The sequence below is a fragment of the Pongo pygmaeus genome, chromosome 6 (assembly GCF_028885625.2).
Source record: "Pongo pygmaeus isolate AG05252 chromosome 6, NHGRI_mPonPyg2-v2.0_pri, whole genome shotgun sequence".
NCBI classification, from domain to species: domain Eukaryota; kingdom Metazoa; phylum Chordata; class Mammalia; order Primates; family Hominidae; genus Pongo; species Pongo pygmaeus.
In genome coordinates this window covers 134,584,997-134,599,507 of record NC_072379.2, presented here as the reverse complement: position 1 = coordinate 134,599,507, position 14,511 = coordinate 134,584,997, and the positions used below count along the sequence as shown (strand labels likewise).

General features: G+C 39.0%; 1 protein-coding gene across 2 annotated transcripts in view; it reads right to left on the bottom strand.

Annotated features, from left to right (window-relative positions):
- The window catches only part of NUP205 (nucleoporin 205), a 94,643-nt gene that overhangs the window by 6,481 nt on the left and 73,651 nt on the right, over positions 1-14,511 (bottom strand). For both annotated transcript variants that reach the window (XM_054493782.2, XM_063667861.1), the window contains exons 35-38: positions 13,124-13,250; positions 8,256-8,332; positions 5,844-5,972; positions 5,205-5,331 (exon numbers count right to left, since the gene is read on the bottom strand). In XM_054493782.2, the coding sequence (XP_054349757.1) occupies positions 5,205-5,331; positions 5,844-5,972; positions 8,256-8,332; positions 13,124-13,250 (460 nt within the window). The remainder of the gene's footprint in view (positions 1-5,204; positions 5,332-5,843; positions 5,973-8,255; positions 8,333-13,123; positions 13,251-14,511) is intronic.

Genomic DNA, 14,511 nt, shown 5'->3' with positions numbered 1-14,511 from the left:
TGGAGTGCAGTGGTTCGATCTTGGCTCACTGCAACCGCCAACTCCCAGTTTCAAGCGATTCTCCTGCCTCAGCCTCCTGAGTAGCTGGGATTACAGGCGCATGCCACCACACCCAGTTATTTTTTGTATTTTTAGTAGAGATGGGGTTTTACCATGATGGCCAGGCTGGTCTTAAACTCCTGACCTCAGGTGATCCGCCCACCTCGGCCTCCCAAAGTGCTGGGATTACAGGCGTGAGCCACCACGCCTGGCCCAACACTGTGGCAATTTCAAGTTCAATTTGGAGATAATCTTTGTTTAATGACCCAAACTGCCATGAATACTGAAGGAGAGATCTACATTTGCTTTTTCTTCACTATCAACTCCCTTAACTTTGCTCTAAAGTCTGACTCATAGATCTTTTTCTTTCTTTCTTTTTTTTCTTTTTTTTTTTTTTGAGACAGGTTTCTTACTTTGTCACCCAGGCTGGAGTGCAGTGGCACAAACAGGGATCACTGCAGCCTCAACCTCCTCGGCTCAGATGATCCTCCCACCTCAGCCTCCCAAGTAGCTAGGATTACAGGTGCACGCCACACCCAGCTAATTTTTTTGTATTTTTTTGTATTTTTTTGTAGAGATGAGGTTTTGCCATATTGCCCAGGCTGGTCTCTACCTTCTGGGCTCAAGCAATGCACTGCCTTGGCCTCCCAAAGTGCTGGGATTACAGGCATGAGCCACCACACCTGGCCAATCCCATAGATCTTTATACAGAGGGGAAGAGACAGAAGAGTCCTTTGTCTGTGGATGCTGCCACCAACTAAGACATCCTAGACAAATTCAGTTTGCCAGGTATCCTCTTCTAGTCCACAGCAAAGATGTGACAGTTTTCACAATACATTGTTATAGAGAGCCTTCTCCTAGTGAAATTAAGTATCCTGGTCCCCAGATAACATCTGTGTGGTCTCTACCCTGGTAGGAAGATACCCACAAAGAGGATGACTGAATGCCTGGAGGACTCCAAAGCATTTCAGGAATTCTCACCATACTAACTTGCCCAAGTCTAGAAAATATTTGCGCATTCAGAGGCTATCAGGTTTGCATAAAACAGCTAGGTGCAGTTGCTCGCGCCTGTAATCCCAGCACTTTGGGAAGCCAAGGCAGGTGGATCACTTGAGGTCAGGTGTTTGAGACCAGCTTGACCAACATGGTGAAACTCCATCTGTACTAAAAATACAAAAATTAGCCAGGCATGGGATGTGTGTCTGTGGTCCCAGCTTCTTGGGAGGTTGAGGCATGAGAATTGCAGTAGCCCAGGAGGTAAAGGTTGTAATGAGCCAAGATCGCGCCACTGAACTCAGCCTGGGTGACGGAATGAGACTCTGTCTCTAAAATAAAATAAAATAAATTCATTGGAAGAGAGCTTGTCATTGCTTCCATTTTACGGATAAGAGAACTAAGGCACAAAGAGGGTGATTAACTTTTCCAAAATCACACCAATAAGTTATTTGTAGAACCGGGATTCAAATCCAGGCAGTTTGTCATTAGTCGATGTTCTTAACTACTAGGTTAAACTGCTTCTCTATAATTAATTATCCTCAAACCTACCACATACCTACTCACTCACGTGTCTAGAACTGGAAGAGAAAAATATGGTTGTTGACTCTAAAAAGAGTCCAAGAAAAAATGGAAAAATAACAATTTCTAAGACTCAATGGGCCACGCATGGTGGCTCACACCTGTAATCCCAGCACTTTGGGAGGCCGAGGTGGGCGGATCGCCTGAGGTCAGGAGTTCGAGACCAGCCTGGCCAATACGGTGAAACTCCATCTCTACTAAAAATACGAAAAATTAGCCGGGCATGGTGGTGGGTGCCTGTAGTCCCAGCTATTCGGGAGGCTGAGGCAGGAGAATGGCGTGAACCCAGGAGGTGGAGTTTGCAGTGAGCCAAGATCGAGATCCGCCCTGCACTCCAGCCAGGGCGACAGAGCAAGACTCCATTTCAAAAAGAAATTAAAAAAAAAAAGAAATTAGCTGGGAATGGTGGCAGGCACCTATACTCCCAGCTACTCAGGAGGCTGAAGCAAGAGAATCGCTTGAACTCGGGAGGCAAAGGTTGCAGTGAGCCAAGATCGCACCACTGTACTGCAGCCTGGGGGACAAGAGCGAGACTTCGTCTCAAAAAAAAAGACTCAATGAGTTCGTCTTCAAGTATATAAAGATCAAAGAATGATAGGATATGGAAAAGATTAGCTCAAAATGAGAAGCAACTAAATAAAATTTTAATAATGACCAATGACAACATTATTACCACATGATTAATACTAAAGAATACAAAATTATATTTTTGAAAAATCTTATGTTCAGGTTAAATTTGTGTTACAAGATTAGTTTCAAGAGGGAAGAAAGGAGCCCTTTTGAGGCAGAGTTAGAGGTCCCCATCAAGCTATAGCCCTACAGAGATTAATAAACAGATTGATGTCCATTTTCAAACTGCCAGATGGAAAGGGGATAAATCAGGTTATAAGTCACTGCTGGGTGACAGGTCTTTGGATAGGATTCCCAATCATTCCATGCCCTTCCAAAGTGAAATGATCTCTTTTTTCACACTGGTTGAGCCACTTGGACTAGAAGGATGACTTTCCCCTCATGCCAGTGAAGACATCCAGATACTGGAATCCCCCATGGTGGCCCCTTTTCATCCTATCCTCCTGGCAGCAAACTTTTTTTTTTGTTAGAGGCGTGATCTTGGCTCACTGCAGCCTTGAACTTCTGGGGCTCATGTGATCCCCCTGCCATAGTCTCCTGAGTAAATGGGATTACAGGCTCAGCCATCATGCCCGGCTCCAAATTTCTGAATACAGGAGAAAACAAGAACTATATAGAATTAACTTGTTTAAGCCAAAGGAACTATTTTACATGTCCAGTCTAATTTAACTATTTTACTCTATAAAATAGAACTACAAATCTTTGTAGCTACTTCCCCAGTTTCTTTAAGACATCCTGTCACCTAAGACTACTCCCTTTCAATCACTGAAAGATACCCTTAAATAAAGGTTATTTTATTAGCTATTAAGGACTTAGTTTGTCTTAATATGACAAACTAAGATTCTACCAGTCAGTACTCTTCTCCCGCATCCATGGCATAAAACGAAAAAGCCTAGACATAATACAAACAGAAGCAGACACTGGTAGGAGAAGGCAGAACTCTTGTGACAAAAATCAGAATAGTAGATGCCTGGGCCGGGGTGGAAGGAAACAATCAAATGCAATCAAAGGCAAGAAGAAATCTTTAAGGAACAGGGAATTGTTCTGTATTTTGGTTGTGGTGATGGTTACCCAACTTTATATAATTACCAAAAAGCATTCAAACTGTATACCTAAAATGGGTGAATTTTGTTGTACATAAATTACAACAACAAATTTAATACTACTAGCTAGGACATTTTATAATAGAATTTGTCTAACAAACTTCTTAGCATAATTTATATAGGATAAGGTTGAATGTTGCTAAACTAATATATTTTTCTTTTTTTCTTTAACTTGAAGTTCTGGGATACATGTACAGAATGTGTACGTTTGTTACATAGGTATACATGAGCCATGGTGGTTTGCTGCACCTATCAACCTGTCATCTAGGTTTTAAGCCAAACATGCACTAGGTATTTGTCCTAATGCTCTCCCTCCCCTTGCCCCCTATCCCCCGACAGGCACTGGTGTGTGATGTTCCCCTCCCTGTGGCCATGTGTTCTCATTGTTCAACTTCCACTTATGAGTGAGAACATGTGGTGTTTGGTTTTCTGTTCCTGTGTTAGTTTGCTGAGAATGATGGCTTCCAGCCTCATCCATGTCCCTGCAAAGGACATGAACTCATTCTTGTTTATGGCTGCATAGTATTCCATGGTGTATATGTGCCACAGTTTCTTTATCCAGTCTATCATTGATGGACATTTGGGTTGGTTCCAAGTCTTTGCTATTGTAAATAGTGCTGCAATAAACATGTGTGCATGTGTTTTTATAGTAGAATGATTTATAATCCTTTGGGTTAAACTATTTTTTTTTTTTTTTTTGAGACAAAGTCTCACTCTGTAGCTCAGACTGTAGTGCAGTGGTGTGATCTCAGCTCACCGCAACCTCCGCCTCCTGGGTTCAAGCGATTCTCCTGCCTCAGCCTCCAGAGTACCTGGGATTACAGGCACGCGCCACTGCACCCGGCTAACTTGTTGTATTTTTAGTAGAGACAGGGTTTCACCATGTTGGCCAGGCTGGTCTTGAACTCCTGCCCTCAGTTTATCTGCCTGCCTCTGCCTCCCAAAGTGCTAGGATTACAGGCGTAAGCAACCGCACACCCTGCCACTAATATATTTTTCATAATGTCATTTTATACTATTATTCTACTTAACACATATTTTTTGTGTTATAATATAATATATATACTATATATATAGTATATATATATATACACTATATATACTATATATAGTATATATATATACACTATATATATACTATATAATATAATAATATACTATTATTCTACTTAACACATATTTTTTGTGATTAAGTAATTTTCAGGGATAGTAAGATCTTGAAGAAGATGAAAATGTGACAAATGTGACAAAATTTTTCTCACAGATCTCAAACAAAGACTTCCTGAAATCACCAACAGTCAATTCCATTATCCCCACCAAGATACTAATGGGCTTTTTCTTCTGAGTGTTCCATAGGATAACAGCTTTACCCATTATCCTGCCCCATATTCAAACATTCCCTACTGAATCATTAAAGCATCACAGGGTAAGTTGGCCTAATTAGTATCTAAATTGTATTTCGTTATGTTATAGAAATTTGGAGCTATAATAAAAAACCCAGTTTAGACACTGAATTCAGCTTAACATGATTTAACATATAAAACTGTTTGTTGTATTTTCATCTTTTTCACCCAGCCACCTTACTCCCCAATTTAGATCCTTTGAGCCCTCAAGTGCTATTCAAAACATGGTTCCTCTAGATTTACTCTCAGTAAATCTTGAATTTCTCTATTCTCTCCAGTCTTGTACATAGGTCTAATAATAATACCTCCCGCTCAACTTTAAAACTTATTTAAAATGTTTCCCATTAATGACACTTAAAAGAAAATACTGCATCTTACTGGAACCACGCTGGAGAGCTATGTCATAACCATAGCAACTTAGTTCCTTCAATACAGAATAAAAAACTAAGCTCACCTTGCCGCGGTCCATCTCTATTAACTGTTTCTGAAAGGCTAGGAGTGAAGAGACACACAGCATGCTGGAAGGTAGGGGAACTCTGTAACATGAGCGATTGGCAATATTCCATTACATTGGCACAAATCTATAATCAAAAAACAGCAGTAACAAAAATGTTAAGACCCTGAAATGTCTTAATTAGCATGAAAATCGAGATTTGAAGAAGAAAAGGTTATAAATCAATTTGTAAAATGACTCACATCTGTGTATTCTTTTTTTTTTTTTTTTTTTTTTGAGATGGAGTCTGCCTCTGTTGCCCAGGCTGGGATGCAGTGGCGTGATCTTGGCTCACTACAATCTCTGCCTCTTGGGTTCAAGCAATTCTCCTGCCTCAGCCACTCCAAGTAGCTGGGCCCACAGGCATGTGCTACCATGCCCAGCTAAATTTTTCTGTATTTTTAGTACACACAAGGTTTCACCACGTGGGCTAGGATGGTCTTCAACTCTTGACCTCAGGTGATCCACCCGCCTTGGCCTCCCAAAGTGCTGGGATTATAGGTGTGAGCCACCGTACCAGGCCCACATCTGTTATTTTTATCAACGTTTCCCAAAAACATAAAAACCTTAGAGAAGTCATATGGTTCTTGCCCCTCTTACCTGCTGCATAGCCAGTTCAATCTCATCTTTCTTGCTTACTTTATCTCCCTCCACATTATCGTCTTGAAATTTAAACTGACGCAGTCTGTCAGAGCCACCAAAGCGACTTAGTAGTCCTAAGCACTGGCGCTAAGAAAGAAAAAGATATCTTGTTAAATGTATTTAAAATTAGTAACCTCTCTTTCTTGAGGGATAGAAACAAGAAAAACTCAGTGGAGAATGGAATCATTCCTTAAGGCATCTAATATCTTACTTAAAACTGAGCCAACTAAAAGTAGCATTATTAAAATTCAACTTTTTGCAAAGTTATTTGATTGGTAGCTAACAGATGAAAAGAGTACCATTTTTTTTAAAGCAATAAATCCCAGTATCATCTAAATGTTTGCCAAATAACTTTCTGCATTATATCAAAGTAGTATTAATTCTTTGGAAGATACTCATTAAATGAAAAACAAGTTTATAAACAAAAGAGAAGCAAAATGAGAGGGCAGTCACAAGATGGACACGTTTGTGATAATTTTGTCTACCAAGGCACAAATCTAAAAGCTGTTACTCCTGTGGTTGCTCCCAGGGACTTCATAAAGGGGTTACAAACACACAGGTCACCTTGGAAGATAAACGCAAATGTCCCCAGCTTCAAATGTTAATACTTCTCACCTGAGAATACAGTATTTCCCATGGTTCTCAAAGAGAAAGGACAAGCTTTTCAATATTGGCAGTATATCTAGAGGTTAGCCGATGGCTTTCAAATTAGAGACATGGGTTCCAATAACAGGTACAACTTTTTGCTCCGTGACCTGGAATAAGTTACTTAATTTCTCACGCCTGTATGTTCACATTTCTAAAGTGGTAATAACAATTCCTATCTTATAAGATGGCTGTCAGGATTCCCTGAGACATGGTATTATATTTAAAGTGCTTAGCACAATGTTCTGCACATAATAAATGTATTTTAAATGAAACATGTATTTTAAAAATTGGTAATACCATATACAGATTTAGATATATAGAGAGCTATACACGCACATAATATACAATGTCTTATTATTTTATTTATTTATTTTTGAGACAGTCTCTCACTCTGTTGCCCAGGCTGAAGTACAATGGTCTGATCTCAGCTCACTGCAACCTCTGCCTCCTAGGTTCAAGCAATTCTTGTGCCTCAGCCCCCCAGGTAGCTGGGACTACAGGCGTGCACCACCACACATGGCTAATTTTTGTATTTTTAATAGAGATGGAGTTTAGCCATGTTCACCAGGCTGGTCTCAAACTCCTGGCCTCAAGTGATCCACCCACCTCGGCCTCCCAAAATGCTGGGATTACAAGAGTGTGCCATCCCACCCGGCCGCTGTAAGTTTGGATAAGGCAAAACATATTAATGAGACTATAATATAAACTTATTTTGCCAAGATAGTTATATCTATGTTTAACATTTATAAATGTGTGTTTGCCGCTTCTCTTACAGATAAAATAGATGCACTCAAGCATTTCCGAAGCTCACTTTATGAAAGATCCATCAAAGAGGTGTCTTCCTCCATACCAATGAAAGATGACTTAAAAAACCCAAAGTATTTGGGTTTTGTTGGTGAGAGTACAATCTTTTCTGGAATGCTGTTTGACAATTATGATGTCAAAATGTACTATGTGTATACCTTCGGTCCCAGTGATACCATGTGTTATTTAATCCAGAGTATAATATGTACACAAAAATGCTAATACTAGCATTTTTCTTTTGAAATCTTGAAAAACAGTTCATGAAAAAAGGACTAGTTAAGAAAATCGCTGCATCAAAAACAATGGAATATAAACGCTAGTACATAAATATAATTACTCTGCAGTCAATAAAAAGTAAAGATGCTCCGATCAAACGAGGCCAAGAGGCTCCCAGAAAGACTGATAAAATATCTAATTGACAAACTAATATGTCAGAACATATTGAGAGGAGATTACAGAGCTTGTAAAGAATCTGGGGATAAATTAGTAATAAGTACATAAAAACCAAGCAAATAAAGAAGAAAACTCTAGGGCAAACAGTCTGCTCCTGGCTTATTCACAAATGACATTTACACAGTCATAATAATATAACACTAAATATTAATGTAACCAAAACTGTGATGTAATTATATTGAGTTTCAGGGGGTGTTATGGGAAATGTATACCTTGTATGATGGAAGAAAAGGAGTAAAAACATCTAAATTCTCATCTCCTCCCCATCCCCCAACAATGGAAAGTCAACAGATGATTACTAAAATTGGAAAATCAAGAAGCAGTAATGTAAGCATATTATTTAGAAAAACCAAAGAACCAAAACAGTTGAAAGGGGTTTCCCAAATCTAGGGAGCACAATGGGGAGGATGGTATATTTTGTAACATGTCTTATAACTGCTATTTAAAGAAATAAGAATCAGTTACCTGGAATCTTCCAATATGTCCCTGTAGCTCCATTAGAGACCCTTCATTTACATCAACGTCAAGTTCACTTAATATCCCTATAAAATGTAGAATGCTTTAAAACATATTATAATAAACAAAAACATTAAAAACTAGGAAGAGAGGTTCTAATATTTTATATTCTTTATGTGCATGAACAGATATGCTTGCCATAAAAAAGTTTTGAGAACTATGATTTTACAAAGACTGTAAGTACCTGTTATTTATTAATAACAGCACCGGTACATGTGCATTCAAAGCCAATCGAAAATGCAGAGTGAAATGATCTTAAAAGGCATTTTTAGTTTTCAAGAAAAATCTAATTTTTTTATAATGATAAAAGTAATTTTCTAAATTACTTTCTCATAAAGGAGTTTTTAGAATATGAAACAGTAAGAATAAAATGCATTTCTTTTTAACATCTGTAAATATACATAATTTGCTTTTTCTTTTCCCCTAGGCAAAGTACAATTTACAAAGAAAACAAAAACATTTCCATTCAACTTCTTAGTTTGGACCCGTTACAAAATTCCTAAATCGAAATGACCCACCTCTAATAGTGCCATAGCCTCTCCTGATTTCTAATGAGCCTGCAAGTGACCGTAACATATCATTCTCCGCATCAGTTTGTTTCCTTGTTCCATCACTAATCATGCTGAGGAATACACACCTAAACCTATCCTGGCCACTCAAACTTCCTATGTGTTTTCAGATTCCTTTAACTCACTTCGTACTCACTTCCAAGCATAGACTCCATAGCACATAACCAAGAACCTGATCCTTCTCTCCTCATGACAAGTCCTCCTCTTTTTAGATTAGCTCAGCCCTCAACACAAACTGACAGAAAATCCTATCATCTGGTACATTCAGGCTCGTCATACCTCCACCTGTTCCTCACCACTTCCCAAGAGCCTATCCCGTCCCACCTTCAGCTCCTCTGAGAGTCTCCTCCCAGAATCGCTTTCCCTTCTAACATACTAAAATCTACCCTGCCACAGAAGAGTTTTCCTATTTGAAAATAGGCTAAAGTCTTTCTTGTACTCCAAAACAAAACAAAACAAAACAAAACAAAAACTTGGTTAGTATCAAGTTTTGAAAGTTTTTCTTCAGTTGCTGCTTGTATTCATAATTCTTATGCCCTCCTTTCCTATCTGAACTCCTTGAAACCTTGATTTTGCACCTAACAATATCATGAAACTAAGACTTTTTCCTCTTTGTCCTCAAACTTGCTGAACTCTGCACCAGGTATTGCTGTTCCAAAGTTCACTTTCCCCTGAATGTCAACTGCTGCCTCAATTTAAAAGGATTTCCAATTCTCAGGTTCTGTAAGATCTTTCTGCTAAATGCCATCTAACTATTCTATGTATATCAATCACTCTCAACTCCAAAATACTTTTCAGAATATCTGTGAGCCAGCTGGACATGGTGGCTCACGTCTGCACTTTGGGAGGCTGAGGTGGGAGGACTGCTTGAGTCCAGGAGTTTGAAACCAGCATGGACAACACAGTGAGGCCTCGTCTTTATTTGAAAAAATAAAATTAAAAAATACCTCTATCTGTGAGTCACAGAAACAAAATAAATCTGCTGATAAGATTTGTGGAGGTACAACATACACCGTAGTGGGCTAGGCAGCATGGGGGATACAAAGTTACAAACAGAACTGCAATCTAATGGGAGCATTCAAGACAAACGTGCATAAATTATAGCAAATTATAGGATAATACAGGGCTGCACTGTACACAACAGGGTTGATAGGAGTATAACTTGTTTAAAAGTGTTTTCAAAAGTTTGGGAGGATATTTGGTATTATTTTTAACAAAAATGTTAAGCACCTATATTTCTGATAAAGTACTGCCAGGAATTTATCAAGTCTATCAGTTCAAATGGACAAAAATGGGGCCGGGTTCAGTGGCTCATGCCTGTAATCCCAACACTTTGGAGAGCTGAGATGGGAGGATTGCTTGAGGCCAGGAGTTCAAGACCAGCCTGGGCAACATAGTGAGACCTTGTCTCAACAACAACAAAAAATTAAAAATTAAAAAAGTAATAAAAATAAAAACAAATGTACAAAAATGTTTATGAATGCATATGTAAATACATAGCTAGAGATAAATAGATAAGTACACACACACATATACACACACAGTTATTAAATGCCATACTGTTTAAAATTTTAAGAAGCTTGGAAACAGTCAACATGTCATAGAATCTGATTAAAAAACAAAGGACTAGCTAGGCGTGGTGGTGTGTGCTGTATTCTCAGCTACTTGGGAGGCTGAGACAGGAGGATCATTTGAGCTCAGCTCTGGAGTTCCAGCTATGATCATGCCACTGCACTCCAGCCTGGGTGACAGAGTAAGACCCAGTCTCTAAAACAAACAAATAGGCCAGGCATGGTGGCTCATGCCTGTAATCGCAGCACTTTGGGAGACTGAGGTAGGAGGAATGCTTGAGGCCAGGAGTTTGAGAATGCCTGGGCAACATAGCAAGACCCTGTCTCTACAAAAAATAAAAAATTAGCTTGGTATGACAGCATGTGCCTGTAGTCCTGCTTACTTGAGAAGCTGAGGTGAGAGGATCACTTGAGCCAGATAGGTCGAGGCTGCAGAGAGCCACAATTGCAGCTTTGCACTCCAGCCTGGGTGACAAGAATGAGACCCTGTCCCCCCAAAAATAAAAACAAAAACAAACAAACAAATAAAACAAGAGTCTGGTTAACTATCTCACAACTGGAAAACCAGGCGGTCAATTAAAAAGAATGGGCAGGAGCTATATGTGCTGATGAGAAAAAATCTCATGGAGACACTGCAATTTACAGAAGTACATTGAGAGTAATTAGTTCAGTCCTGGAAAAAAATCAAAGGAAAAACCATTAGGAGTTCCACCCCACAACACTACAGGACCTTAGTAGAGGCAAGAAGGGTGGCCTGCCTTGGGATCATCTTAGGACACTGGAATGAACTGGTGAATGAAGCACACCACAGGCTGGGTGGAATAGATCCTGGGATCTCCTTGGAAGAAGCAGAGGCTCCAAGTAACTCAGCCGGCACTGTACTTAGCCCTGGCCAACTCTCAACTTCACTCAACCCAGAGGGCTCAGCCACCAAGACAGCCCAGACAAAAAAAAATATTGGGGATTATAGGGTGGATTCAGAGGTTACCTCAGACATCTCCAAAGCAACATAAAAATGGAGGTAGTGTAGCCTAGTAGTTACATATATAGATTCAAAACACCTACTGCCTGGGAAACTCTATACTATCCAGTGTTATCTGTGTGACTTTGGACAGGTTAACCTCCCTGTGCCTCAGCCTCCTCAGCTGTAAAATGTGGATAATGACAGTTCTACCTCATAAGACTGCTGTGTCTTCCAATCAGTTAACATGTCAAGTATTTAAAACAGTACCTGGCACATACATGCTTAATAAATGCCAGCTACTATCATTTATATTACATATTTGAAGCAAAAGAAAATCATAATCGGCTGTCCTGTCATTAAAGAACAAAGACAACCTTTAGACATTCTTAAACATTAGAGAATTTCGGGAATAAAAGACAGCATGCTTTTTCTTGAGGGAAGGAACCTCAGTACAAATTAAAAATACCAAGAGATAAATCAAAAGAAAGAACTCGTGAATGGTGACACCATGGTGGGGAACACAACTGGTGTTTTGCAGTGAATCCATGTAAATATACAACTAAAACTAAGTAGCTGAGGATATTATGGTTGCATAATAGATGTAAATGTTACAAAACCTGACAAGGTTAAAATGATATAAGCAAACATCATCTGAGGGTGGAAGAGGAAGTGTAGAAGAAGTCATCATTTCATCTTTCCCATCAGGGAGTTAACTGATTCTAAAATTTACATGTAGTAAAGAAATTGTAAGGGGGGAAAGTAACCAAAGTATCTTAATAATGTTTCATAATGTTTTTTTCCTTACTCACAGTGATCTTTTAAAAGGTGACATACTCTAGTAGTAAAGAAACATTTGTCTGGAATTTGGCAATTCCTTTCGTTTCTCTTCAATTAGATTTTTGTCTGTGTTCATGTAAAATTCACATGTATCCCTATGTAACAAACCTGAATGTTGGGCACATGTACCCTAGAGCTTAAAGTATAATAAAAAAATAAATTCATGTAAAATTAAATATTTGTTTTTTAAAACAGCATGTAAAAGGTCATCCTATTGTCATTAGTTGCCTCTGTATGTCTCTGTTGCTTTCTTTCTCTCTCTCCCCCTCCCTCTCTCATATGTATGTACACATAAAGCAATGTTTGAAAATTTATCAAATGTCAACATTTGGTAATTTCTAGGTGGTGAGATTTTGAGTGCTAGTTATCGCCTTTTGAATATTTTTATAATGAGCCTATATCTTAAAAAAAAAAAAAAACAAACAGAGACGGAGTCTTGTTCTGTTGCCCAGACTGGAGTGCAGTGGCATAATCTTGGCTCACTGCAGTCTCAACCTTCCCAACTCAAGTAACCCTCCTACCGCAACCTCCCAAGTAGCCAGGACCACAGGTGAATGTCCCAACACCCAGCTAATTTTTAAAATTTTTTTGTAGAGACAGGGTATCTCTATGTTACCCAGGCTGGTCTTGAACCCTTGGCCTCAAGCAATCCTCCTGCCTCAGCCTTCCAAAGTGATGAGATCACAGGCATGAGCCACCACACCCAGCCAAGCGTGTATCATTTTATAAACATAAACTTATTACATAAATAAAGGCTCTGTTAGCAGTACCAATTTCAAATAAGTCATATATAGCTGCAAAGTAACAAACTCATTCTATTAATTTATGTCAGTCTTTAAAGAATTATTAAAAATCCTTTCAACATAATCAACTCACCAGGAAGTGCTGCTTTACTTATAATTCCTGTCAGCAGAGCCAATTCCTGCAAAGACCCAGCACTAACATCCTGACAGCGCAGAATTGCTTGTATGGTATCAGAATGTGAAATAAGAAACTGCAATACCTAAGCCATTGAAAAGGAAGAGGAATAGAAAAAACAGAGGTAGAAGTAGAAAATTACATATAAATGCATAATTCATTTTATAAATAATGTTGAAGGAAGTAACCTTCAACATTACAATAATACTCAATAATACAATACTCAACCTCACAATAAGTGAGGATGAGTAACAGATAAGCAATTGTTTTCTGCACTTACATATTTATTTCTTCAGGAAGTAAACATTTAAAATTCACAAGACTAAAGGATTATTTTAAAGCTTATAAATTAATACATTTGGAGACTACTGTAGAAGAATATAACTCAGAACTACTGTATGAAAACTATTATCTGACCCCTGTTTTCTTTACTGTTTGGCCAAATGAACTAGAGTAAGAATTTAATATAAGTGGGTATAAAAATGACTAGTGAATTCAAGAAGCTGTTCTATGAAAGGGTAACTAGCATGACATGGGGAAATCACATAAAAGCTTTTGTCTAATTCTTTTTTTAAAAAAATTCATTTTTATTATAATAGAGATAGAGATAGGAGCCAGGCATGGTGGCTCACGCCTGTAATCCCAGCACTTTGGGAGGCCGAGGTGGGTAGATCACTTGAGGTCAGGAGTTTAAGACCAGCCTGGCCAACATGGCGAAATGCCATCTCTATTAAAAATACAAAAATTAGCCAGGTGTAGTGGTGCACACCTGTAATTCCAGCTGCTCAGGAGGCTAAGGCACTTGAATCACTTGAACCTGGGAGGTGGAGGTTGCAATGAGCTGGAATCGTGCCACTGCACTCCAGCCTGGGTGACGAAGCGAGACTCTGTCTCAAAAAAAATTTAAAAAAAAAGAGAGACAGAGAGAGAGATAGGGTCTTCCTATGTTGCCCAGGCTGGGCTCAAACTCCTGGCTAAAGTGATCCTCCCACCTTGGCTTCCCCAAGTGCTGAGATGACAGGCATGGGCCACCACACCTGGCCATAACTCTCCTTTTGATGCGGTTAAAAAAAGGAGATATAAATCCTGACCTCCCAACTCTACCTTTCCACTTTGGCATTTTATAGTGTACACTCATGGAGTCCTCTTTCAGTATTTTCACTTAGGAATATCTCAACTAGCTTACAAACTTTTTAAAGGCAGACTATATGCCAAAACAAGCCAAGGATGTGAATCACTCAGAATTGTGATCATTTTTGTTGTTTAATAAAGATTCCTAGCCTAAGCTTATAATGGCTGGTCACAGAACTCAGTCATCTGTGCTTCTCTAAGAGGCTCCTCAGGTG